The 25936-nt window shown below is 44.8% G+C and overlaps 1 protein-coding gene across 1 annotated transcript; it reads right to left on the bottom strand.

Annotated features, from left to right (window-relative positions):
• Positions 1-22064, bottom strand: LOC133548016 (START domain-containing protein 10-like). The gene is made up of 3 exons (XM_061893458.1): positions 21823-22064; positions 242-389; positions 1-181 (listed from the first exon to the last, which is right to left on the bottom strand). The coding sequence occupies exons 1-3, from the start codon at positions 21967-21969 to the stop codon at positions 6-8; spliced, it is 471 nt and encodes a 156-aa protein (XP_061749442.1). The 5' UTR covers positions 21970-22064; the 3' UTR covers positions 1-5.
• Between the last annotated feature and the right edge of the window lie 3872 nt (positions 22065-25936).

The following is a 25936-nucleotide window of genomic DNA, read 5'->3' as shown; positions in this document are numbered from 1 at the left end:
TTGGACTAATACAGAAGTAGTTTTAGTCTGGCCAAGAAGATGTTGATGATCTTTGATAGCAAAGATCCTGTATTTACCGGGTGTTTGACAGAGTAGTTGATGATCAGGTAGTCGCTGCCCAGCGGGAGCCAGGACCTCATGGTCACAAAGTCGCGGTTCTTCAGTGGACTGGGACACCTCCCTGCAGACATGGGATGAGAAGTAAGAAGTGGAGATGGAGGCAACATAGATGGCGACTCACAGGCGTAATATCCCACGTCTGCATTGACCGTCAGCCTGCCGATGTCGTAGGTGTCCACCATGTTGCTGTCCCACTTCCTGCGGTAGCTGCTGTCGTGCAGCACGTCGTACAAAGTCTCCGCACTCACGTCCTTGCACGCTAGTTTCATCTGGAACACACAACACCTCAAAGTCACCACAAAGTCCTCATGACTACACAGCGGCCATCTTTTCTGTGTCACAACGGTGCCACCCTTGTCCAGGTCTGTGTGGATTTGGATCAAAGTCCAGCATGGCCACAAACTACTTGACCAGGTCTGTGTGGATTTGGATCAAAGTCCAGCATGGCCACAAACTACTTGTCCAGGTCTGTGTGGATTTGGATCAAAGTCCAGCATGGCCACAAACTACTTGACCAGGTCTGTGTGGATTTGGATCAATGTCCAGCATGGCCACAAACTACTTGTCCAGGTCTGTGTGGATTTGGATCAAAGTCCAGCATGGCCACAAACTACTTGTCCAGGTCTGTGTGGATTTGGATCAAAGTCCAGCATGGCCACAAACTACTTGACCAGGTCTGTGTGGATTTGGATCAAAGTCCAGCATGGCCACAAACTACTTGTCCAGGTCTGTGTGGATTTGGATCAAAGTCCAGCATGGCCACAAACTACTTGACCAGGTCTGTGTGGATTTGGATCAAAGTCCAGCATGGCCACAAACTACTTGTCCAGGTCTGTGTGGATTTGGATCAAAGTCCAGCCTGGCCACAAACTACTTGACCAGGTCTGTGTGGATTTGGATCAAAGTCCAGCATGGCCACAAACTACTTGTCCAGGTCTGTGTAGATTTGGATCAAAGTCCAGCATGGCCACAAACTACTTGTCCAGGTCTGTGTGGATTTGGATCAAAGTCCAGCATGGCCACAAACTACTTGACCAGGTCTGTGTGGATTTGGATCAAAGTCCAGCATGGCCACAAACTACTTGACCAGGTCTGTGTGGATTTGGATCAAAGTCCAGCATGGCCACAAACTACTTGACCAGGTCTGTGTGGATTTGGATCAAAGTCCAGCATGGCCACAAACTACTTGTCCAGGTCTGTGTGGATTTGGATCAAAGTCCAGCATGGCCACAAACTACTTGACCAGGTCTGTGTGGATTTGGATCAAAGTCCAGCATGGCCACAAACTACTTGACCAGGTCTGTGTAGATTTGGATCAAAGTCCAGCATGGCCACAAACTACTTGTCCAGGTCTGTGTGGATTTGGATCAAAGTCCAGCATGGCCACAAACTACTTGACCAGGTCTGTGTGGATTTGGATCAAAGTCCAGCATGGCCACAAACTACTTGACCAGGTCTGTGTGGATTTGGATCAAAGTCCAGCATGGCCACAAACTACTTGACCAGGTCTGTGTGGATTTAGAGCAAAGTCCAGCATGGCCACAAACTACTTGTCCAGGTCTGTGTAGATTTGGATCAAAGTCCAGCATGGCCACAAACTACTTGTCCAGGTCTGTGTGGATTTGGATCAAAGTCCAGCATGGCCACAAACTACTTGACCAGGTCTGTGTGGATTTGGATCAAAGTCCAGCATGGCCACAAACTACTTGACCAGGTCTGTGTGGATTTGGATCAAAGTCCAGCATGGCCACAAACTACTTGACCAGGTCTGTGTGGATTTAGAGCAAAGTCCAGCATGGCCACAAACTACTTGACTTAGACCCGCTGTCGACTTGGACTCATTGTTGACTTAGACCCGCTGTCGACTTGGACTCATTGTTGACTTAGACCCGCTGTTGACTTGGACTCATTGTTGACTTAGACCCGCTGTTGACTTGGACTCATTGTTGACTTAGACCCGCTGTCGACTTGGACTCATTGTTGACTTAGACCCGCTGTCGACTTGGACTCATTGTTGACTTAGACCCGCTGTCGACTTGGACTCATTGTTGACTTAGACCCGCTGTCGACTTGGACTCATTGTTGACTTAGACACGCTGTCGACTTGGACTCGCTGTTGACTTGCAGTTGTTGTTGACTGAAACTCACTTTCGACTTGGACCCACTATCGATGTGGACTAATTGTTGACTTGGACCCGGTGTTGACTTTTGACTCACTGTTGTCTTAGACTCGCTGTCGGCTTGTTATCTCTGTTGACTTAGACCCTCTGTGGACTTAGATTTCTTTTAGACTTAGATCCTCTGTTGACTTGAACTTGTGGTTGACTTAGACCCGCTGTCGACTTGGACTTGTTGTTGACATAGACCCTCTGTTGACTTGCACTTGTTGTTGACTTAGACCCTCTTTCGGCTTGGACTTGTTGTTGACATAAACCCTCTGTGGACATGGACTTGTTGTTGTTGACATAGACCCTCTGTCGACTTGGACTTGTTGTTGTTGACATAGACCCTCTGTCGACTTGGACTTGTTGTTGTTGACATAGACCCTCTGTCGACTTGGACTTGTTGTTGTTGACTTAGACCCGCTGTCGACTTGGACTTGTTGTTGTTGACATAGACCGTCTGTCGACTTGGACTCATTGTTGACTTAGACACGCTGTCGACTTGGACTCGCTGTTGACTTGCAGTTGTTGTTGACTGAAACTCACTTTCGACTTGGACCCACTATCAATGTGGACTAATTGTTGACTTGGACCCGGTGTTGACTTTTGACTCACTGTTGTCTTAGACTCGCTGTCGGCTTGTTATCTCTGTTGACTTAGACCCTCTGTGGACTTAGATTTCTTTTAGACTTAGATCCTCTGTTGACTTGAACTTGTGGTTGACTTAGACCCGCTGTCGACTTGGACTTGTTGTTGACATAGACCCTCTGTTGACTTGCACTTGTTGTTGACTTAGACCCTCTTTCGGCTTGGACTTGTTGTTGACATAAACCCTCTGTGGACATGGACTTGTTGTTGTTGACATAGACCCTCTGTCGACTTGGACTTGTTGTTGTTGACATAGACCCTCTGTCGACTTGGACTTGTTGTTGTTGACATAGACCCTCTGTCGACTTGTACTTGTTGTTGTTGACATAGACCCTCTGTCGACTTGGACTTGTTGTTGTTGACATAGACCCTCTGTCGACTTGGACTTGTTGTTGTTGACATAGACCCTCTGTCGACTTGGACTTGTTGTTGTTGACATAGACCCTCTGTTGACTTGGACTTGTTGTTGACATAGACCCTCTGTTGACTTGGACTTGTTGTTGACATAGACCCTCTGTCGACTTGGACTTGTTGTTGACATAGACCCTCTGTCGACTTGGACTTGTTGTTGTTGACATAGACCGTCTGTCGACTTGGACTTGTTGTTGTTGACATAGACCCTCTGTTGACTTGGACTTGTTGTTGTTGACATAGACCCTCTGTTGACTTGGACTTGTTGTTGACATAGACCCTCTGTTGACTTGGACTTGTTGTTGACATAGACCCTCTGTCGACTTGTACTTGTTGTTGACATGGACCCTCTGTTGCCTTGGACTTGTTGTTGTTGACATAGACCCTCTGTTGACTTGGACTTGTTGTTGTTGACATAGACCGTCTGTCGACTTGGACTTGTTGTTGTTGACATAGACCCTCTGTCGACTTGGACTTGTTGTTGACATAGACCCTCTGTCGACTTGGACTTGTTGTTGTTGACATAGACCCTCTGTCGACTTGGACTTGTTGTTGACAAAGACCCTCTGTCGACTTGGACTTGTTGTTGTTGACATAGACCCTCTGTCGACTTGGACTTGTTGTTGACAAAGACCCTCTGTCGACTTGGACTTGTTGTTGTTGACATAGACCCTCTGTCGACTTGGACTTGTTGTTGACATAGACCCTCTGTTGACTTGGACTTGTTGTTGTTGACATAGACCCTCTGTTGACTTGGACTTGTTGTTGACATAGACCCTCTGTCGACTTGGACTTGTTGTTTACATAGACCCTCTGTCGACTTGTACTTGTTGTTGTTGACATAGACCCTCTGTCGACTTGTACTTGTTGTTGTTGACATAGACCCTCTGTTGATTTGGACTTGTTGTTGTTGACATAGACCGTCTGTCGACTTAGACTTGTTGTTGTTGACATAGACCCTCTGTTGACTTGGACTTGTTGTTGTTGACATAGACCCTCTGTTGACTTGGACTTGTTGTTGACATAGACCCTCTGTTGACTTGGACTTGTTGTTGACATAGACCCTCTGTCGACTTGGACTTGTTGTTTACATAGACCCTCTGTCGACTTGGACTTGTTGTTGACATAGACCCTCTGTCGACTTGGACTTGTTGTTGACATAGACCCTCTGCTGACTTGGACTTGTTGTTGTTGACATAGACCCTCTGTTGACTTGGACTTGTTGTTGTTGACATAGACCGTCTGTCGACTTGGACTTGTTGTTGTTGACATAGACCCTCTGTCGACTTGGACTTGTTGTTGACATAGACCCTCTGTCGACTTGGACTTGTTGTTGTTGACATAGACCCTCTGTCGACTTGGACTTGTTGTTGACAAAGACCCTCTGTCGACTTGGACTTGTTGTTGTTGACATAGACCCTCTGTCGACTTGGACTTGTTGTTGTTGACATAGACCCTCTGTCGACTTGGACTTGTTGTTGACATAGACCCTCTGTTGACTTGGACTTGTTGTTGTTGACATAGACCCTCTGTCGACTTGGACTTTTTGTTGACATAGACCCTCTGTCGACTTGGACTTGTTGTTGTTGACATAGACCCTCTGTCGACTTGGACTTGTTGTTGACATAGACCCTCTGTTGACTTGGACTTGTTGTTGTTGACATAGACCCTCTGTTGACTTGGACTTGTTGTTGTTGACATAGACCCTCTGTTGACTTGGACTTGTTGTTGTTGACATAGACCCTCTGTCGACTTGGACTTGTTGTTGACATAGACCCTCTGTTGACTTGGACTTGTTGTTGTTGACATAGACCCTCTGTCGACTTGTACTTGTTGTTGTTGACATAGACCCTCTTTTGACTTGGACTTGTTGTTGTTGACATAGACCCTCTGTTGACTTGGACTTGTTGTTGACATAGACCCTCTGTCGACTTGGACTTGTTGTTGTTGACATAGACCCTCTGTCGACTTGGACTTGTTGTTGTTGACATAGACCCTCTGTCGACTTGTACTTGTTGTTGTTGACATAGACCCTCTGTCGACTTGGACTTGTTGTTGTTGACATAGACCCTCTGTCGACTTGGACTTGTTGTTTACATAGACCCTCTGTCGACTTGTACTTGTTGTTGTTGACATAGACCCTCTGTCGACTTGGACTTGTTGTTGTTGACATAGACCCTCTGTCGACTTGTACTTGTTGTTGTTGACATAGACCCTCTGTCGACTTGGACTTGTTGTTGTTGACATAGACCCTCTGTTGACTTGGACTTGTTGTTGTTGACATAGACCGTCTGTCGACTTGGACTTGTTGTTGTTGACATAGACCCTCTGTCGACTTGGACTTGTTGTTGACATAGACCCTCTGTCGACTTGGACTTGTTGTTGTTGACATAGACCCTCTGTCGACTTGGACTTGTTGTTGACAAAGACCCTCTGTCGACTTGGACTTGTTGTTGTTGACATAGACCCTCTGTCGACTTGGACTTGTTGTTGTTGACATAGACCCTCTGTCGACTTGGACTTGTTGTTGACATAGACCCTCTGTTGACTTGGACTTGTTGTTGTTGACATAGACCCTCTGTCGACTTGGACTTTTTGTTGACATAGACCCTCTGTCGACTTGGACTTGTTGTTGTTGACATAGACCCTCTGTCGACTTGGACTTGTTGTTGACATAGACCCTCTGTTGACTTGGACTTGTTGTTGTTGACATAGACCCTCTGTTGACTTGGACTTGTTGTTGTTGACATAGACCCTCTGTCGACTTGGACTTGTTGTTGTTGACATAGACCCTCTTTTGACTTGGACTTGTTGTTGTTGACATAGACCCTCTGTTGACTTGGACTTGTTGTTGTTGACATAGACCCTCTGTCGACTTGGACTTGTTGTTGTTGACATAGACCCTCTGTCGACTTGTACCTGTTGTTGTTGACATAGACCCTCTGTCGACTTGGACTTGTTGTTGTTGACATAGACCCTCTGTCGACTTGTACTTGTTGTTGTTGACATAGACCCTCTGTCGACTTGGACTTGTTGTTGTTGACATAGACCCTCTGTCGACTTGGACTTGTTGTTTACATAGACCCTCTGTCGACTTGTACTTGTTGTTGTTGACATAGACCCTCTGTCGACTTGGACTTGTTGTTGTTGACATAGACCCTCTGTCGACTTGTACTTGTTGTTGTTGACATAGACCCTCTGTTGACTTGGACTTGTTGTTGTTGACATAGACCCTCTGTCGACTTGGACTTGTTGTTGTTGACATAGACCCTCTGTCGACTTGGACTTGTTGTTGTTGACATAGACCCTCTGTTGACTTGGACTTGTTGTTGACATAGACCCTCTGTTGACTTGGACTTGTTGTTGACATAGACCCTCTGTTGACTTGTACTTGTTGTTGACATAGACCCTCTGTCGACTTGTACTTGTTGTTGTTGACATAGACCCTCTGTCGACTTGGACTTGTTGTTGTTGACATAGACCCTCTGTCGACTTGTACTTGTTGTTGTTGACATAGACCCTCTGTCGACTTGGACTTGTTGTTGACATAGACCCTCTGTTGACTTGGACTTGTTGTTGACATAGACCCTCTGTTGACTTGTACTTGTTGTTGTTGACATAGACCCTCTTTTGACTTGGACTTGTTGTTGTTGACATAGACCCTCTGTCGACTTGGACTTGTTGTTGACATAGACCCTCTGTTGACTTGGACTTGTTGTTGTTGACATAGACCCTCTGTCGACTTGGACTTGTTGTTGACATAGACCCTCTGTCGACTTGGACTTGTTGTTGTTGACATAGACCCTCTGTCGACTTGGACTTGTTGTTGTTGACATAGACCCTCTGTTGACTTGGACTTGTTGTTGACATAGACCCTCTGTTGACTTGGACTTGTTGTTGACATAGACCCTCTGTTGACTTGTACTTGTTGTTGACATAGACCCTCTGTCGACTTGTACTTGTTGTTGTTGACATAGACCCTCTGTCGACTTGGACTTGTTGTTGACATAGACCCTCTGTTGACTTGGACTTGTTGTTGACATAGACCCTCTGTTGACTTGTACTTGTTGTTGTTGACATAGACCCTCTTTTGACTTGGACTTGTTGTTGTTGACATAGACCCTCTGTCCACTTGGACTTGTTGTTGACATAGACCCTCTGTTGACTTGGACTTGTTGTTGTTGACATAGACCCTCTGTCGACTTGGACTTGTTGTTGACATAGACCCTCTGTCGACTTGGACTTGTTGTTGTTGACATAGACCCTCTGTCGACTTGGACTTGTTGTTGACAAAGACCCTCTGTCGACTTGGACTTGTTGTTGTTGACATAGACCCTCTGTCGACTTGGACTTGTTGTTGTTGACATAGACCCTCTGTCGACTTGGACTTGTTGTTGACATAGACCCTCTGTTGACTTGGACTTGTTGTTGTATACATAGACCCTCTGTCGACTTGGACTTTTTGTTGACATAGACCCTCTGTCGACTTGGACTTGTTGTTGTTGACATAGACCCTCTGTCGACTTGGACTTGTTGTTGACATAGACCCTCTGTTGACTTGGACTTGTTGTTGTTGACATAGACCCTCTGTTGACTTGGACTTGTTGTTGTTGACATAGACCCTCTGTCGACTTGTACTTGTTGTTGTTGACATAGACCCTCTTTTGACTTGGACTTGTTGTTGTTGACATAGACCCTCTGTTGACTTGGACTTGTTGTTGACATAGACCCTCTGTCGACTTGTACTTGTTGTTGTTGACATAGACCCTCTGTCGACTTGGACTTGTTGTTGTTGACATAGACCCTCTGTCGACTTGGACTTGTTGTTGTTGACATAGACCCTCTGTCGACTTGTACTTGTTGTTGTTGACATAGACCCTCTGTCGACTTGGACTTGTTGTTGTTGACATAGACCCTCTGTCGACTTGGACTTGTTGTTTACATAGACCCTCTGTCGACTTGTACTTGTTGTTGTTGACATAGACCCTCTGTCGACTTGGACTTGTTGTTGTTGACATAGACCCTCTGTCGACTTGTACTTGTTGTTGTTGACATAGACCCTCTGTTGACTTGGACTTGTTGTTGTTGACATAGACCCTCTGTCGACTTGGACTTGTTGTTGTTGACATAGACCCTCTGTCGACTTGGACTTGTTGTTGTTGACATAGACCCTCTGTTGACTTGGACTTGTTGTTGACATAGACCCTCTGTTGACTTGGACTTGTTGTTGACATAGACCCTCTGTTGACTTGTACTTGTTGTTGACATAGACCCTCTGTCGACTTGTACTTGTTGTTGTTGACATAGACCCTCTGTTGACTTGGACTTGTTGTTGTTGACATAGACCCTCTGTCGACTTGGACTTGTTGTTGTTGACATAGACCCTCTGTCGACTTGGACTTGTTGTTGTTGACATAGACCCTCTGTCGACTTGGACTTGTTGTTGTTGACATAGACCCTCTGTTGACTTGGACTTGTTGTTGACATAGACCCTCTGTTGACTTGGACTTGTTGTTGACATAGACCCTCTGTTGACTTGTACTTGTTGTTGACATAGACCCTCTGTCGACTTGTACTTGTTGTTGTTGACATAGACCCTCTGTCGACTTGGACTTGTTGTTGACATAGACCCTCTGTTGACTTGGACTTGTTGTTGACATAGACCCTCTGTTGACTTGTACTTGTTGTTGTTGACATAGACCCTCTTTTGACTTGGACTTGTTGTTGTTGACATAGACCCTCTGTCCACTTGGACTTGTTGTTGACATAGACCCTCTGTTGACTTGGACTTGTTGTTGTTGACATAGACCCTCTGTCGACTTGGACTTGTTGTTGACATAGACCCTCTGTCGACTTGGATTTGTTGTTGTTGACATAAACCCTCTGTCGACTTGGACTTGTTGTTGACAAAGACCCTCTGTCGACTTGGACTTGTTGTTGTTGACATAGACCCTCTGTCGACTTGGACTTGTTGTTGTTGACATAGACCCTCTGTCGACTTGGACTTGTTGTTGACATAGACCCTCTGTTGACTTGGACTTGTTGTTGTTGACATAGACCCTCTGTCGACTTGGACTTGTTGTTGACATAGACCCTTTGTTGACTTGGACTTGTTGTTGTTGACATAGACCCTCTGTCGACTTGGACTTGTTGTTGTTGACATAGACCCTCTGTCGACTTGGACTTGTTGTTTACATAGACCCTCTGTCGACTTGTACTTGTTGTTGTTGACATAGACCCTCTGTCGACTTGGACTTGTTGTTGTTGACATAGACCCTCTGTCGACTTGTACTTGTTGTTGTTGACATAGACCCTCTGTCGACTTGGACTTGTTGTTGTTGACATAGACCCTCTGTTGACTTGGACTTGTTGTTGTTGACATAGACCCTCTGTCGACTTGGACTTGTTGTTGTTGACATAGACCCTCTGTCGACTTGGACTTGTTGTTGACATAGACCCTCTGTCGACTTGGACTTGTTGTTGTTGACATAGACCCTCTGTCGACTTGGACTTGTTGTTGACAAAGACCCTCTGTCGACTTGGACTTGTTGTTGTTGACATAGACCCTCTGTCGACTTGGACTTGTTGTTGTTGACATAGACCCTCTGTCGACTTGGACTTGTTGTTGACATAGACCCTCTGTTGACTTGGACTTGTTGTTGTTGACATAGACCCTCTGTCGACTTGGACTTGTTGTTGTTGACATAGACCCTCTGTCGACTTGGACTTGTTGTTGTTGACATAGACCCTCTGTCGACTTGGACTTGTTGTTGTTGACATAGACCCTCTGTTGACTTGGACTTGTTGTTGTTGACATAGACCCTCTGTTGACTTGGACTTGTTGTTGTTGACATAGACCCTCTGTCGACTTGGACTTGTTGTTGTTGACATAAACCCTCTGTCGACTTGGACTTGTTGTTGTTGACATAGACCCTCTGTTGACTTGGACTTGTTGTTGTTGACATAGACCCTCTGTCGACTTGGACTTGTTGTTGTTGACATAGACCCTCTGTCGACTTGGACTTGTTGTTTACATAGACCCTCTGTCGACTTGTACTTGTTGTTGTTGACATAGACCCTCTGTCGACTTGGACTTGTTGTTGTTGACATAGACCCTCTGTCGACTTGTACTTGTTGTTGTTGACATAGACCCTCTGTCGACTTGGACTTGTTGTTGACATAGACCCTCTGTCGACTTGGACTTGTTGTTGTTGACATAGACCCTCTGTTGACTTGGACTTGTTGTTGTTGACATAGACCGTCTGTCGACTTGGACTTGTTGTTGTTGACATAGACCCTCTGTCGACTTGGACTTGTTGTTGACATAGACCCTCTGTCGACTTGGACTTGTTGTTGTTGACATAGACCCTCTGTCGACTTGGACTTGTTGTTGACAAAGACCCTCTGTCGACTTGGACTTGTTGTTGTTGACATAGACCCTCTGTCGACTTGGACTTGTTGTTGACATAGACCCTCTGTTGACTTGGACTTGTTGTTGTTGACATAGACCCTCTGTCGACTTGGACTTTTTGTTGACATAGACCCTCTGTCGACTTGGACTTGTTGTTGTTGACATAGACCCTCTGTCGACTTGGACTTGTTGTTGACATAGACCCTCTGTTGACTTGGACTTGTTGTTGTTGACATAGACCCTCTGTTGACTTGGACTTGTTGTTGTTGACATAGACCCTCTGTCGACTTGGACTTGTTGTTGTTGACATAGACCCTCTTTTGACTTGGACTTGTTGTTGTTGACATAGACCCTCTGTTGACTTGGACTTGTTGTTGACATAGACCCTCTGTCGACTTGGACTTGTTGTTGTTGACATAGACCCTCTGTCGACTTGGACTTGTTGTTGTTGACATAGACCCTCTGTCGACTTGTACCTGTTGTTGTTGACATAGACCCTCTGTCGACTTGGACTTGTTGTTGTTGACATAGACCCTCTGTCGACTTGGACTTGTTGTTTACATAGACCCTCTGTCGACTTGTACTTGTTGTTGACATAGACCCTCTGTCGACTTGGACTTGTTGTTGTTGACATAGACCCTCTGTCGACTTGTACTTGTTGTTGTTGACATAGACCCTCTGTCGACTTGGACTTGTTGTTGTTGACATAGACCCTCTGTCGACTTGGACTTGTTGTTTACATAGACCCTCTGTCGACTTGTACTTGTTGTTGTTGACATAGACCCTCTGTCGACTTGGACTTGTTGTTGTTGACATAGACCCTCTGTCGACTTGTACTTGTTGTTGTTGACATAGACCCTCTGTTGACTTGGACTTGTTGTTGTTGACATAGACCCTCTGTCGACTTGGACTTGTTGTTGTTGACATAGACCCTCTGTCGACTTGGACTTGTTGTTGTTGACATAGACCCTCTGTTGACTTGGACTTGTTGTTGACATAGACCCTCTGTTGACTTGGACTTGTTGTTGACATAGACCCTCTGTTGACTTGTACTTGTTGTTGACATAGACCCTCTGTCGACTTGTACTTGTTGTTGTTGACATAGACCCTCTGTCGACTTGGACTTGTTGTTGTTGACATAGACCCTCTGTCGACTTGTACTTGTTGTTGTTGACATAGACCCTCTGTCGACTTGGACTTGTTGTTGACATAGACCCTCTGTTGACTTGGACTTGTTGTTGACATAGACCCTCTGTTGACTTGTACTTGTTGTTGTTGACATAGACCCTCTTTTGACTTGGACTTGTTGTTGTTGACATAGACCCTCTGTCGACTTGGACTTGTTGTTGACATAGACCCTCTGTTGACTTGGACTTGTTGTTGTTGACATAGACCCTCTGTCGACTTGGACTTGTTGTTGACATAGACCCTCTGTCGACTTGGACTTGTTGTTGTTGACATAGACCCTCTGTCGACTTGGACTTGTTGTTGTTGACATAGACCCTCTGTTGACTTGGACTTGTTGTTGACATAGACCCTCTGTTGACTTGGACTTGTTGTTGACATAGACCCTCTGTTGACTTGTACTTGTTGTTGACATAGACCCTCTGTCGACTTGTACTTGTTGTTGTTGACATAGACCCTCTGTCGACTTGGACTTGTTGTTGACATAGACCCTCTGTTGACTTGGACTTGTTGTTGACATAGACCCTCTGTTGACTTGTACTTGTTGTTGTTGACATAGACCCTCTTTTGACTTGGACTTGTTGTTGTTGACATAGACCCTCTGTCCACTTGGACTTGTTGTTGACATAGACCCTCTGTTGACTTGGACTTGTTGTTGTTGACATAGACCCTCTGTCGACTTGGACTTGTTGTTGACATAGACCCTCTGTCGACTTGGACTTGTTGTTGTTGACATAGACCCTCTGTCGACTTGGACTTGTTGTTGACAAAGACCCTCTGTCGACTTGGACTTGTTGTTGTTGACATAGACCCTCTGTCGACTTGGACTTGTTGTTGTTGACATAGACCCTCTGTCGACTTGGACTTGTTGTTGACATAGACCCTCTGTTGACTTGGACTTGTTGTTGTATACATAGACCCTCTGTCGACTTGGACTTTTTGTTGACATAGACCCTCTGTCGACTTGGACTTGTTGTTGTTGACATAGACCCTCTGTCGACTTGGACTTGTTGTTGACATAGACCCTCTGTTGACTTGGACTTGTTGTTGTTGACATAGACCCTCTGTTGACTTGGACTTGTTGTTGTTGACATAGACCCTCTGTCGACTTGTACTTGTTGTTGTTGACATAGACCCTCTTTTGACTTGGACTTGTTGTTGTTGACATAGACCCTCTGTTGACTTGGACTTGTTGTTGACATAGACCCTCTGTCGACTTGGACTTGTTGTTGTTGACATAGACCCTCTGTCGACTTGGACTTGTTGTTGTTGACATAGACCCTCTGTCGACTTGTACTTGTTGTTGTTGACATAGACCCTCTGTCGACTTGGACTTGTTGTTGTTGACATAGACCCTCTGTCGACTTGGACTTGTTGTTTACATAGACCCTCTGTCGACTTGTACTTGTTGTTGTTGACATAGACCCTCTGTCGACTTGGACTTGTTGTTGTTGACATAGACCCTCTGTCGACTTGTACTTGTTGTTGTTGACATAGACCCTCTGTTGACTTGGACTTGTTGTTGTTGACATAGACCCTCTGTCGACTTGGACTTGTTGTTGTTGACATTGACCCTCTGTCGACTTGGACTTGTTGTTGTTGACATAGACCCTCTGTTGACTTGGACTTGTTGTTGACATAGACCCTCTGTTGACTTGGACTTGTTGTTGACATAGACCCTCTGTTGACTTGTACTTGTTGTTGACATAGACCCTCTGTCGACTTGTACTTGTTGTTGTTGACATAGACCCTCTGTTGACTTGGACTTGTTGTTGTTGACATAGACCCTCTGTCGACTTGGACTTGTTTTTGACATAGACCCTCTGTCGACTTGGACTTGTTGTTGTTGACATAGACCCTCTGTCGACTTGGACTTGTTGTTGTTGACATAGACCCTCTGTTGACTTGGACTTGTTGTTGACATAGACCCTCTGTTGACTTGGACTTGTTGTTGACATAGACCCTCTGTTGACTTGTACTTGTTGTTGACATAGACCCTCTGTCGACTTGTACTTGTTGTTGTTGACATAGACCCTCTGTCGACTTGGACTTGTTGTTGACATAGACCCTCTGTTGACTTGGACTTGTTGTTGACATAGACCCTCTGTTGACTTGTACTTGTTGTTGTTGACATAGACCCTCTTTTGACTTGGACTTGTTGTTGTTGACATAGACCCTCTGTCCACTTGGACTTGTTGTTGACATAGACCCTCTGTTGACTTGGACTTGTTGTTGTTGACATAGACCCTCTGTCGACTTGGACTTGTTGTTGACATAGACCCTCTGTCGACTTGGATTTGTTGTTGTTGACATAGACCCTCTGTCGACTTGGACTTGTTGTTGACAAAGACCCTCTGTCGACTTGGACTTGTTGTTGTTGACATAGACCCTCTGTCGACTTGGACTTGTTGTTGTTGACATAGACCCTCTGTCGACTTGGACTTGTTGTTGACATAGACCCTCTGTTGACTTGGACTTGTTGTTGTTGACATAGACCCTCTGTCGACTTGGACTTTTTGTTGACATAGACCCTCTGTCGACTTGGACTTGTTGTTGTTGACATAGACCCTCTGTCGACTTGGACTTGTTGTTGACATAGACCCTCTGTTGACTTGGACTTGTTGTTGTTGACATAGACCCTCTGTTGACTTGGACTTGTTGTTGTTGACATAGACCCTCTGTCGACTTGTACTTGTTGTTGTTGACATAGACCCTCTTTTGACTTGGACTTGTTGTTGTTGACATAGACCCTCTGTTGACTTGGACTTGTTGTTGACATAGACCCTCTGTTGACTTGGACTTGTTGTTGTTGACATAGACCCTCTGTCGACTTGGACTTGTTGTTGTTGACATAGACCCTCTGTCGACTTGGACTTGTTGTTGTTGACATAGACCCTCTGTCGACTTGTACTTGTTGTTGTTGACATAGACCCTCTGTCGACTTGGACTTGTTGTTGTTGACATAGACCCTCTGTCGACTTGGACTTGTTGTTTACATAGACCCTCTGTCGACTTGTACTTGTTGTTGTTTACATAGACCCTCTGTCGACTTGGACTTGTTGTTGTTGACATAGACCCTCTGTCGACTTGTACTTGTTGTTGTTGACATAGACCCTCTGTTGACTTGGACTTGTTGTTGTTGACATAGACCCTCTGTCGACTTGGACTTGTTGTTGTTGACATAGACCCTCTGTTGACTTGGACTTGTTGTTGACATAGACCCTCTGTTGACTTGGACTTGTTGTTGACATAGACCCTCTGTCGACTTGTACTTGTTGTTGTTGACATAGACCCTCTGTTGACTTGTACTTGTTGTTGACATAGACCCTCTGTCGACTTGTACTTGTTGTTGTTGACATAGACCCTCTGTCGACTTGGACTTGTTGTTGACATAGACCCTCTGTTGACTTGGACTTGTTGTTGACATAGACCCTCTGTTGACTTGTACTTGTTGTTGTTGACATAGACCCTCTTTTGACTTGGACTTGTTGTTGTTGACATAGACCCTCTGTCGACTTGGACTTGTTGTTGACATAGACCCTCTGCTGACTTGGACTTGTTGTTGTTGACATAGACCCTCTGTTGACTTGGACTTGTTGTTGTTGACATAGACCGTCTGTCGACTTGGACTTGTTGTTGTTGACATAGACCCTCTGTCGACTTGGACTTGTTGTTGACATAGACCCTCTGTCGACTTGGACTTGTTGTTGTTGACATAGACCCTCTGTCGACTTGGACTTGTTGTTGACAAAGACCCTCTGTCGACTTGGACTTGTTGTTGTTGACATAGACCCTCTGTCGACTTGGACTTGTTGTTGTTGACATAGACCCTCTGTCGACTTGGACTTGTTGTTGACATAGACCCTCTGTTGACTTGGACTTGTTGTTGTTGACATAGACCCTCTGTCGACTTGGACTTTTTGTTGACATAGACCCTCTGTCGACTTGGACTTGTTGTTGTTGACATAGACCCTCTGTCGACTTGGACTTGTTGTTGACATTGACCCTCTGTTGACTTGGACTTGTTGTTGTTGACATAGACCCTCTGTTGACTTGGACTTGTTGTTGTTGACATAGACCCTCTGTCGACTTGTACTTGTTGTTGTTGACATAGACCCTCTTTTGACTTGGACTTGTTGTTGTTGACATAGACCCTCTGTTGACTTGGACTTGTTGTTGACATAGACCCTCTGTCGACTTGGACTTGTTGTTGTTGACATAGACCCTCTGTCGACTTGGACTTGTTGTTGTTGACATAGACCCTCTGTCGACTTGTACTTGTTGTTGTTGACATAGACCCTCTGTCGACTTGGACTTGTTGTTTACATAGACCCTCTGTCGACTTGTACTTGTTGTTGTTGACATAGACCCTCTGTCGACTTGGACTTGTTGTTGTTGACATAGACCCTCTGTCGACTTGTACTTGTTGTTGTTGACATAGACCCTCTGTCGACTTGGACTTGTTGTTGTTGACATAGACCCTCTGTCGACTTGGACTTGTTGTTGTTGACATAGACCCTCTGTTGACTTGGACTTGTTGTTGACATAGACCCTCTGTTGACTTGGACTTGTTGTTGACATAGACCCTCTGTTGACTTGTACTTGTTGTTGACATAGACCCTCTGTCGACTTGTACTTGTTGTTGTTGACATAGACCCTCTGTCGACTTGGACTTGTTGTTGACATAGACCCTCTGTTGACTTGGACTTGTTGTTGACATAGACCCTCTGTTGACTTGTACTTGTTGTTGTTGACATAGACCCTCTTTTGACTTGGACTTGTTGTTGTTGACATAGACCCTCTGTCGACTTGGACTTGTTGTTGACATAGACCCTCTGTTGACTTGGACTTGTTGTTGTTGACATAGACCCTCTGTCGACTTGGACTTGTTGTTGTTGACATAGACCCTCTGTTGACTTGGACTTGTTGTTGTTGACATAGACCCTCTGTCGACTTGGACTTGTTGTTGACATAGACCCTCTGTCGACTTGGACTTGTTGTTGTTGACATAGACCCTCTGTCGACTTGGACTTGTTGTTGACAGAGACCCTCTGTCGACTTGGACTTGTTGTTGACATAGACCCTCTGTCGACTTGGACTTGTTGTTGTTGACATAGACCCTCTGTCGACTTGGACTTGTTGTTGTTGACATAGACCCTCTGTCGACTTGGACTTGTTGTTGACAGAGACCCTCTGTCGACTTGGACTTGTTGTTGACATAGACCCTCTGTCGACTTGGACTTGTTGTTGACATAGACCCTCTGTCGACTTGGACTTGTTGTTGTTGACATAGACCCTCTGTCGACTTGGACTTGTTGTTGACAGAGACCCTCTGTCGACTTGGACTTGTTGTTGACATAGACCCTCTGTCGACTTGGACTTGTTGTTGACATAGACCCTCTGTCGACTTGGACTTGTTGTTGACATAGACCCTCTGTCGACTTGGACTTGTTGTTGACATAGACCCTCTGTTGACTTGGACTTGTTGTTGACATAGACCCTCTGTCGACTTGGACTCGGCAAAAAAGGACATGACATGTTTTCTATCCTTGAAAATACACATAGGTTCCTGACAAAGAGGTACCAGGAACGAGACAAAGGCAGAATGGACAGAGGTGAGTGTGTGTGTGTGTGTGTGTGTGTGTGTGTGTCCAAACACACAGCAAGTTAACTTTCAGTTTCAATCCCTGCCAAGCGTAGCAACCTAGGTGCACCCAAGCATGGAAGGTGGACGAGGATTTGAAAGATGGCTCTGAACTTTAGACGGCCAGTTCTTGGTGGTGTTGCACTTCCTCCTTGTTGGTAGAATAAATTGTTAGGTTTCATCCTTTGAAAGAATAAAACATCTGGGTGGACTTCCTTTGAAAGACCTTCAGAATAAAACATCTGGGTGGACTTCCTTTGAAAGACCTTCAGAATAAAAGAGCTAGGTGGATTTCCTTTGAAAGACCTTCAGAATAAAAGATCTAGGTGGACTTCCTTTGAAAGACCTTCAGAATAAAAGAGCTAGGTGGACTTCCTTTGAAAGACCTTCAGAATAAAACATCTGGGTGGACTTCCTTTGAAAGACCTTCAGAATAAAAGATCTAGGTGGACTTCCTTCTCAATGTGAGCAAACAACTTTTGGTCTGTTTGGTGGTTTTAGGCTTTTTGCACGGAGATGCAACACAAGTGAATGTTGACAGACGGGCGGAGGGAGTTGACCTTCAAAAGAAGCATTCTGCAAAGTCCACTGAGCTGATACCAGCCACGAATAGTTGTTTGGGAGTCCTTCCATCCAGCCTGCAAAGTCCACTGAGCTGATACCAGCCACGAATAGTTGTTTGGGAGTCCTTCCATCCAGCCTGCAAAGTCCACTGAGCTGATACCAGCCACGAATAGTTGTTTGGGAGTCCTTCCATCCAGCCTGCAAAGTCCACTGAGCTGATACCAGCCACGAATAGTTGTTTGGGAGTCCTTCCATCCAGCCTGCAAAGTCCACTGAGCTGATACCAGCCACGAATAGTTGTTTGGGAGTCCTTCCATCCAGCCTGCAAAGTCCACTGAGCTGATACCAGCCACGAATAATTGTTTGGGAGTCCTTCCATCCAGCCTGCAAAGTCCACTGAGCTGATACCAGCCACGAATAGTTGTTTGGGAGTCCTTCCATCCAGCCTGCAAAGTCCACTGAGCTGATACCAGCCATGAATAGTTGTTTGGGAGTCCTTCCATCCAGCCTGCAAAGTCCACTGAGCTGATACCAGCCACGAATAGTTGTTTGGGAGTCCTTCCATCCAGCCTGCAAAGTCCACTGAGCTGATACCAGCCACGAATAATTGTTTGGGAGTCCTTCCATCCAGCCTGCAAAGTCCACTGAGCTGATACCAGCCACGAATAGTTGTTTGGGAGTCCTTCCATCCAGCCTGCAAAGTCCACTGAGCTGATACCAGCCACGAATAATTGTTTGGGAGTCCTTCCATCCAGCCTGCAAAGTCCACTGAGCTGATACCAGCCACGAATAATTGTTTGTGAGTCCTGCAGTGTGTGATGTCATGTGCGATACAAGCAGTCCGGCAGTGTGTTTACTTGTGTGTGATATCATGTGCGATACAAGCAGTCCGGCAGTGTGTTTATTTGTGTGTGATATCATGTGCGATACGAGCAGTTTGGCAGTGTGTTTATTTGTGTGTGATATCATGTGCGATACGAGCAGTCCGGCAGTGTGTTTACTTGTGTGTGATATCATGTGTGATACGAGCAGTCCGGCAGTGTGTTTACTTGTGTGTGATATCATGTGCGATTCGAGCAGTCCGGCAGTGTGTTTACTTGTGTGTGATATCATGTGCGATACGAGCAGTCCGGCAGTGTGTTTACTTGTGTGTGATATCATGTGCAATACGAGCAGTCCGGCAGTGTGTTTACTTGTGTGTGATATCATGTGCAATACGAGCAGTCCGGCAGTGTGTTTACTTGTGTGTGATATCATGTGCGATACGAGCAGTCCGGCAGTGTGTTTACTTGTGTGTGATATCATGTGCGATGCGAGCAGTCCGGCAGTGTGTTTACTTGTGTGTGATATCATGTGCGATACGAGCAGTGTGTTTACTTGTGTGTGATATCATGTGCGATATGAGCAGTGTGTTTACTTGTGTGTGATATCATGTGCGATATGAGCAGTGTGTTTACTTGTGTGTGATATCATGTGCGATATGAGCAGTGTGTTTACTTGTGTGTGATATCATGTGCGATATGAGCAGTGTGTTTACTTGTGTGTGATATCATGTGCGATATGAGCAGTGTGTTTACTTGTGTGTGATATCATGTGCGATACGAGCAGTGTGTTTACTTGTGTGTGATATCATGTGCGATATGAGCAGTGTGTTTACTTGTGTGTGATATCATGTGCGATATGAGCAGTGTGTTTACTTGTGTGTGATATCATGTGCGATATGAGCAGTGTGTTTACTTGTGTGTGATATCATGTGCGATACGAGCAGTCCAGCAGTGTGTTTACTTGTGTGTGATATCATGTGCGATACAAGCAGTGTGTTTACTTGTGTGTGATATCATGTGTGATACGAGCAGTGTGTTTACTTGTGTGTGATATCGTGTGCGATACGAGCAGTGTGTTTACTTGTGTGTGATATCATGTGCGATACGAGCAGTGTGTTTACTTGTGTGTGATATCATGTGCGATATGAGCAGTGTGTTTACTTGTGTGTGATATCATGTGCGATACGAGCAGTGTGTTTACTTGTGTGTGATATCATGTGCGATACGAGCAGTGTGTTTACTTGTGTGTGATATCATGTGCGATACGAGCAGTGTGTTTATTTGTGTGTGATATCATGTGCGATACGAGCAGTGTGTTTACTTGTGTGTGATATCATGTGCGATACGAGCAGTGTGTTTACTTGTGTGTGATATCATGTGCGATACGAGCAGTGTGTTTACTTGTGTGTGATATCATGTGCGATACGAGCAGTGTGTTTACTTGTGTGTGATATCATGTGCGATACGAGCAGTGTGTTTATTTGTGTGTGATATCATGTGCGATATGAGCAGTGTGTTTACTTGTGTGTGATATCATGTGCGATACGAGCAGTGTGTTTACTTGTGTGTGATATCATGTGCGATACGAGCAGTGTGTTTACTTGTGTGTGATATCATGTGCGATACGAGCAGTGTGTTTATTTGTGTGTGATATCATGTGCCATACGAGCAGTGTGTTTACTTGTGTGTGATATCATGTGCGATACGAGCAGTGTGTTTACTTGTGTGTGATATCATGTGCGATACGAGCAGTGTGTTTACTTGTGTGTGATATCATGTGCGATACGAGCAGTGTGTTTACTTGTGTGTGATATCATGTGCGATACGAGCAGTGTGTTTACTTGTGTGTGATATCATGTGCGATACGAGCAGTGTGTTTACTTGTGTGTGATATCATGTGCGATACGAGCAGTGTGTTTATTTGTGTGTGATATCATGTGCGATATGAGCAGTGTGTTTACTTGTGTGTGATATCATGTGCGATACGAGCAGTGTGTTTACTTGTGTGTGATATCATGTGCGATACGAGCAGTGTGTTTACTTGTGTGTGATATCATGTGCGATACGAGCAGTGTGTTTATTTGTGTGTGATATCATGTGCCATACGAGCAGTGTGTTTACTTGTGTGTGATATCATGTGCGATACGAGCAGTGTGTTTACTTGTGTGTGATATCATGTGCGATACGAGCAGTGTGTTTACTTGTGTGTGATATCATGTGCGATACGAGCAGTGTGTTTACTTGTGTGTGATATCATGTGCGATACGAGCAGTGTGTTTACTTGTGTGTGATATCATGTGCGATACGAGCAGTGTGTTTACTTGTGTGTGATATCATGTGCGATACGAGCAGTGTGCCACAAGACAGTTTGTAAGTTTCCTCACACGTCGGTCGGCTGTTCTCACTTGAAAGAAATACTTTCAATTCTGCATTTTTGCTCTTTTGTTGTGGTTTCTGCCGAGCGGTGATTGTATTTTGTGTTTGGTGTCAGCTAGCGATTAGCAGGCCGGTAGAATTGGGAGCTGTTTTTAATGCTGTTTAGGTGGAGGGCGACCCCGCCCGCTCCGTGCGTCCATTAGTTTGGGCTCCTTGGCCCGGGAAAGGTCAAAGAGCGGCCTTATGAAGATAAAAGGGATTGTTTGGCCTTTCACGTCGATGATGTGTTTTTATCCCTGGGAGCTTTTCCATCTGTCTTGTAACTCCACACCAGCTCATGCAATATTCAGGAGTCAGCTCTGTGCTCGCGGAGGTACGTGTTCAAAGACTCCACATCGCTTGAAATGATTGTGGAGTTTGAAGCCAAACTATCGCCAGGTGTTTCATTCTTTGTGTCCAAAGAGGTGTGAAACTCACCTTGATCTTTTGTAGGCTCCCGCCTTCATGCGGGCTACACCAGACGCTCAGCCCCCCCTTGTGGTAGCGTCTGGTCCAGCCCTCCGCGCTCAGGCACTGGTCTTTAAAGGACGAGAAGTCCGAGTCGTCCGGGATCTGAACGGGCATCTTGCACAAAATGAGCCCAAATCCGAGCGAGGAGCTTTTCCATGCGAGTGCTGACAAGGAGGTGTCGCTTTCAGGTGTGTCTCAGGTGACATGACATCATTTGTCATGTGCTGACAAGGAGGTGTCGCTTTCAGGTGTGTCTCAGGTGACATGACATCATTTGTCATGTGATGCGCTTTCTTCTCCCACTCCAGCTTTTCTTTTTGGAAAGACATTCTTTTCTTTTCTTTTTATTTCTTTTTGGAAAAAATAAAGAATAAAAACTTTGTTATTTTTCTGTTTTAGGGTTAAAGAGTATTAATGACATCTGAAAAATGGTTTGTTTTTAATTTCATATTATTTTTTTAGAAAAAGTAAGAAAAAAAGGACGTTTAAACAACTAAACTAAAAGGATTTTTTTGTTTCACATTCCGACACCGAAAGCAGAAGTCGATAGTTGAGGACGAAACTGCGGACTGACCTGAAGAAAAAGACAACCACCTAGCGCTGTTTTGTACTGTTTTTCTACTTACTTTGATTATTGTTTTCAACTCTTTGCAAATCTTCAAATTCATAACCAATGGTTTCTAAAAAAATAACCTGAAGAAAAAAACGGATTAAAATTCATGTTTGTCAGAAGGAGCAGATGATCGTGGATCGATAAATATCTTGACACCGGCCGCTGTCCTAGTGGTTAGAGTGTCCGCCCTGAGATGGGTAGGTTGGGAGTTCAAATCCCAGCCCAGTCATACCAAAGGACTCTAAGAATGGGAGCCATGACCTCCCTGCTTGGCACTCAGCATCAAGGGGGGTTACATCTCCAGAATGATTCCTGGCACGGCACCAGCTGCTGCTCACTGCTCCCCTCACTTCCCAGGGGGTGAACAAGGGGATGGGTCAAATGCAGAGGACACATTTCACCACACCTAGTGTGTGTGTGTGTGTGTGTGTGTGTGTGTGTGCGTGCGTGCGTGCGTGCGTGCGTGCGTGCGTGTGTGTGTGTGTGTGTGTGTGTGTGTGTGTGTGTGTGTGTGTGTGTGTGTGTGTGTGTGTGTGTGTGTGTGTGTGTGTGTGTGACTATCATTGCTACTTCAACTTTAACACAACACTGTTTTCTTTTGTTCTTTTTCCACACGTCAGTTGGCTGCTTGGCTTAAAAACAACTACTTCTGGTTCCACCTTTTTGCTCCGTTTTTGTTGCTTCTACTGATTGGTGATTTTATTTTTTGTTATGTGAAATCTAACATGAAATTAAAACTTTTGTTTGAATCTAAATACTTATCTTTGACTACAGAAAGGACAAGTGTGTATTTTGGTCATTCAGTGGGGAAAAAAACAAAAACAAAAAAACATTGGTGATTTTTTTGTTTTATTTTGAAATACAAACAATGTAATTGGAAAAACAAAGGGTTCTTTTTTGGGGGTTGAAGTAACAAAAATGGTTTAAAAATGCTTTTAATGATGATAATTCTATATTTGATAGAACAAAAATGACATCCACCAGTCAGCAGAAACAAAAGGGGAACAAAAGACAATACCAGAAAGTGTTTCCACCCAGTGATTGCTTTTCAACATTGCCAAAGGATAACAGTCCGTGTGTCTTCCCTTTATTCTACTTGCAATTCTGAAACGCAAATCAGTAAATCTGTGTAACATCCGTGTATCATGTATCTGTGTAACATCCGTGTATCATGTATCTGTGTAACGGCCGTGTATCATGTATCTGTATAACGGCCGTGTATCATGTATCTGTGTAACGGCCGTGTATCATGTATCTGTGTAACAGCCGTGTATCATGTATCTGTATAACGGCCGTGTATCATGTGTCTGTGTAACGGCCGTGTATCATGTATCTGTGTAACGGCCGTGTATCATGTATCTGTGTAACGGCCGGGTATCATGTATCTGTGTAACATCCGTGTATCATGTATCTGTGTAACGGCCGTGTATCATGTATCTGTGTAACGGCCGGTATCATGTATCTGTGTAACATCCGTGTATCATGTATCTGTGTAACGGCCGTGTATCATGTATCTGTGTAACGGCCGGGTATCATGTATCTGTGTAACATCCGTGTATCATGTATCTGTGTAACGGCCGTGTATCATGTATCTGTATAACGGCCGTGTATCATGTATCTGTGTAACATCCGTGTATCATGTATCTGTGTAACATCCGTGTATCATGTATCTGTGTAACGGCCGTGTATCATGTATCTGTATAACGGCCGTGTATCATGTATCTGTGTAACGGCCGTGTATCATGTATCTGTGTAACAGCCGTGTATCATGTATCTGTATAACGGCCCGTGTATCATGTGTCTGTGTAACGGCCGTGTATCATGTATCTGTGTAACGGCCGTGTATCATGTATCTGTGTAACGGCCGGGTATCATGTATCTGTGTAACATCCGTGTATCATGTATCTGTGTAACGGCCGTGTATCATGTATCTGTGTAACGGCCGGGTATCATGTATCTGTGTAACATCCGTGTATCATGTATCTGTGTAACGGCCGTGTATCATGTATCTGTGTAACGGCCAGGTATCATGTATCTGTGTAACATCCGTGTATCATGTATCTGTAGTAACGGCCGTGTATCATGTATCTGTATAACGGCCGTGTATCATGTATTCTGTGTAACATCCGTGTATCATGTATCTGTGTAACATCCGTGTATCATGTATCTGTGTAACGGCCGTGTATCATGTATCTGTATAACGGCCGTGTATCATGTATCTGTGTAACGGCCGTGTATCATGTATCTGTGTAACAGCCGTGTATCATGTATCTGTATAACGGCCGTGTATCATGTGTCTGTGTAACGGCCGTGTATCATGTATCTGTGTAACGGCCGTGTATCATGTATCTGTGTAAACGGCCGGGTATCATGTATCTGTGTAACGGCCGTGTATCATGTATCTGTGTAACAGCCGGGTATCATGCATCTGTGTAACGGCAGTGTATCATGTATCTGTGTAACGGCCGTGTATCATGTATCTGTGTAACAGCCGGGTATCATGCAGCTGTGTAACGGCCCGTGTATCATGTATCTGTGTAACGGCCGTGTATCATGTATCTGTGTAACGGCCGTGTATCATGTATCTGTGTAACGGCCGTGTATCATGTATCTGTGTAACGGCCGTGTATCATGTATCTGTGTAACATCCGTGTATCATGTATCTGTGTAACGGCCGTGTATCATGTATCTGTGTAACGGCCGTGTATCATGTATCTGTGTAACGGCCGTGTATCATGTATCTGTGTAACGGCCGTTTATCATGTATCTGTGTAACGCCGTGTATCATGTATCTGTGTAACGGCCGGGTATCATGTATCTGTGTAACGGCCGTGTATCATGTATCTGTGTAACAGCCGGGTATCATGCATCTGTGTAACGGCAGTGTATCATGTATCTGTGTAACGGCGGGTATCATGTATCTGTGTAACGGCAGTGTATCATGTATCTGTGTAACGGCCGTGTATCATGTATCTGTGTAACGGCCGTGTATCATGTATCTGTGTAACGGCCGTGTATCATGTTATCTGTGTAACGGCCGTGTATCATGTATCTGTTGTAACGGCCGTGTATCCTGTATCTGTGGAACATCCGTGTATCATGTATCTGTGTAACGGCAGTGTATCATGTATCTGTGTAACGGCCGGGTATCATGTATCTGTGTAACGGCCGTGTATCATGTATCTGTGTAACATCCGTGTATCATGCATCTGTGTAACGGCAGTGTATCATGTATCTGTGTAACGGCCGGGTATCATTGTATCTGTGTAACGGCAGTGTATCATGTATCTGTGTAACGGCCGTGTATCATGTATCTGTGTAACGGCCGTGTATCATGTATCTGTGTAACGGCCGTGTATCATGTATCTGTGTAACGGCAGTGTATCATGTATCTGTGTAACGGCCGTGTATCATGTATCTGTGTAACGGCCGTGTATCATGTATCTTGTGTAACGGCCGTGTATCATG

This window comes from Nerophis ophidion, unplaced genomic scaffold (genome assembly GCF_033978795.1).
Source record: "Nerophis ophidion isolate RoL-2023_Sa unplaced genomic scaffold, RoL_Noph_v1.0 HiC_scaffold_336, whole genome shotgun sequence".
Taxonomy (NCBI): Eukaryota; Metazoa; Chordata; class Actinopteri; order Syngnathiformes; family Syngnathidae; genus Nerophis; species Nerophis ophidion.
This window is presented reverse-complemented; position numbering and strand designations above follow the sequence as displayed.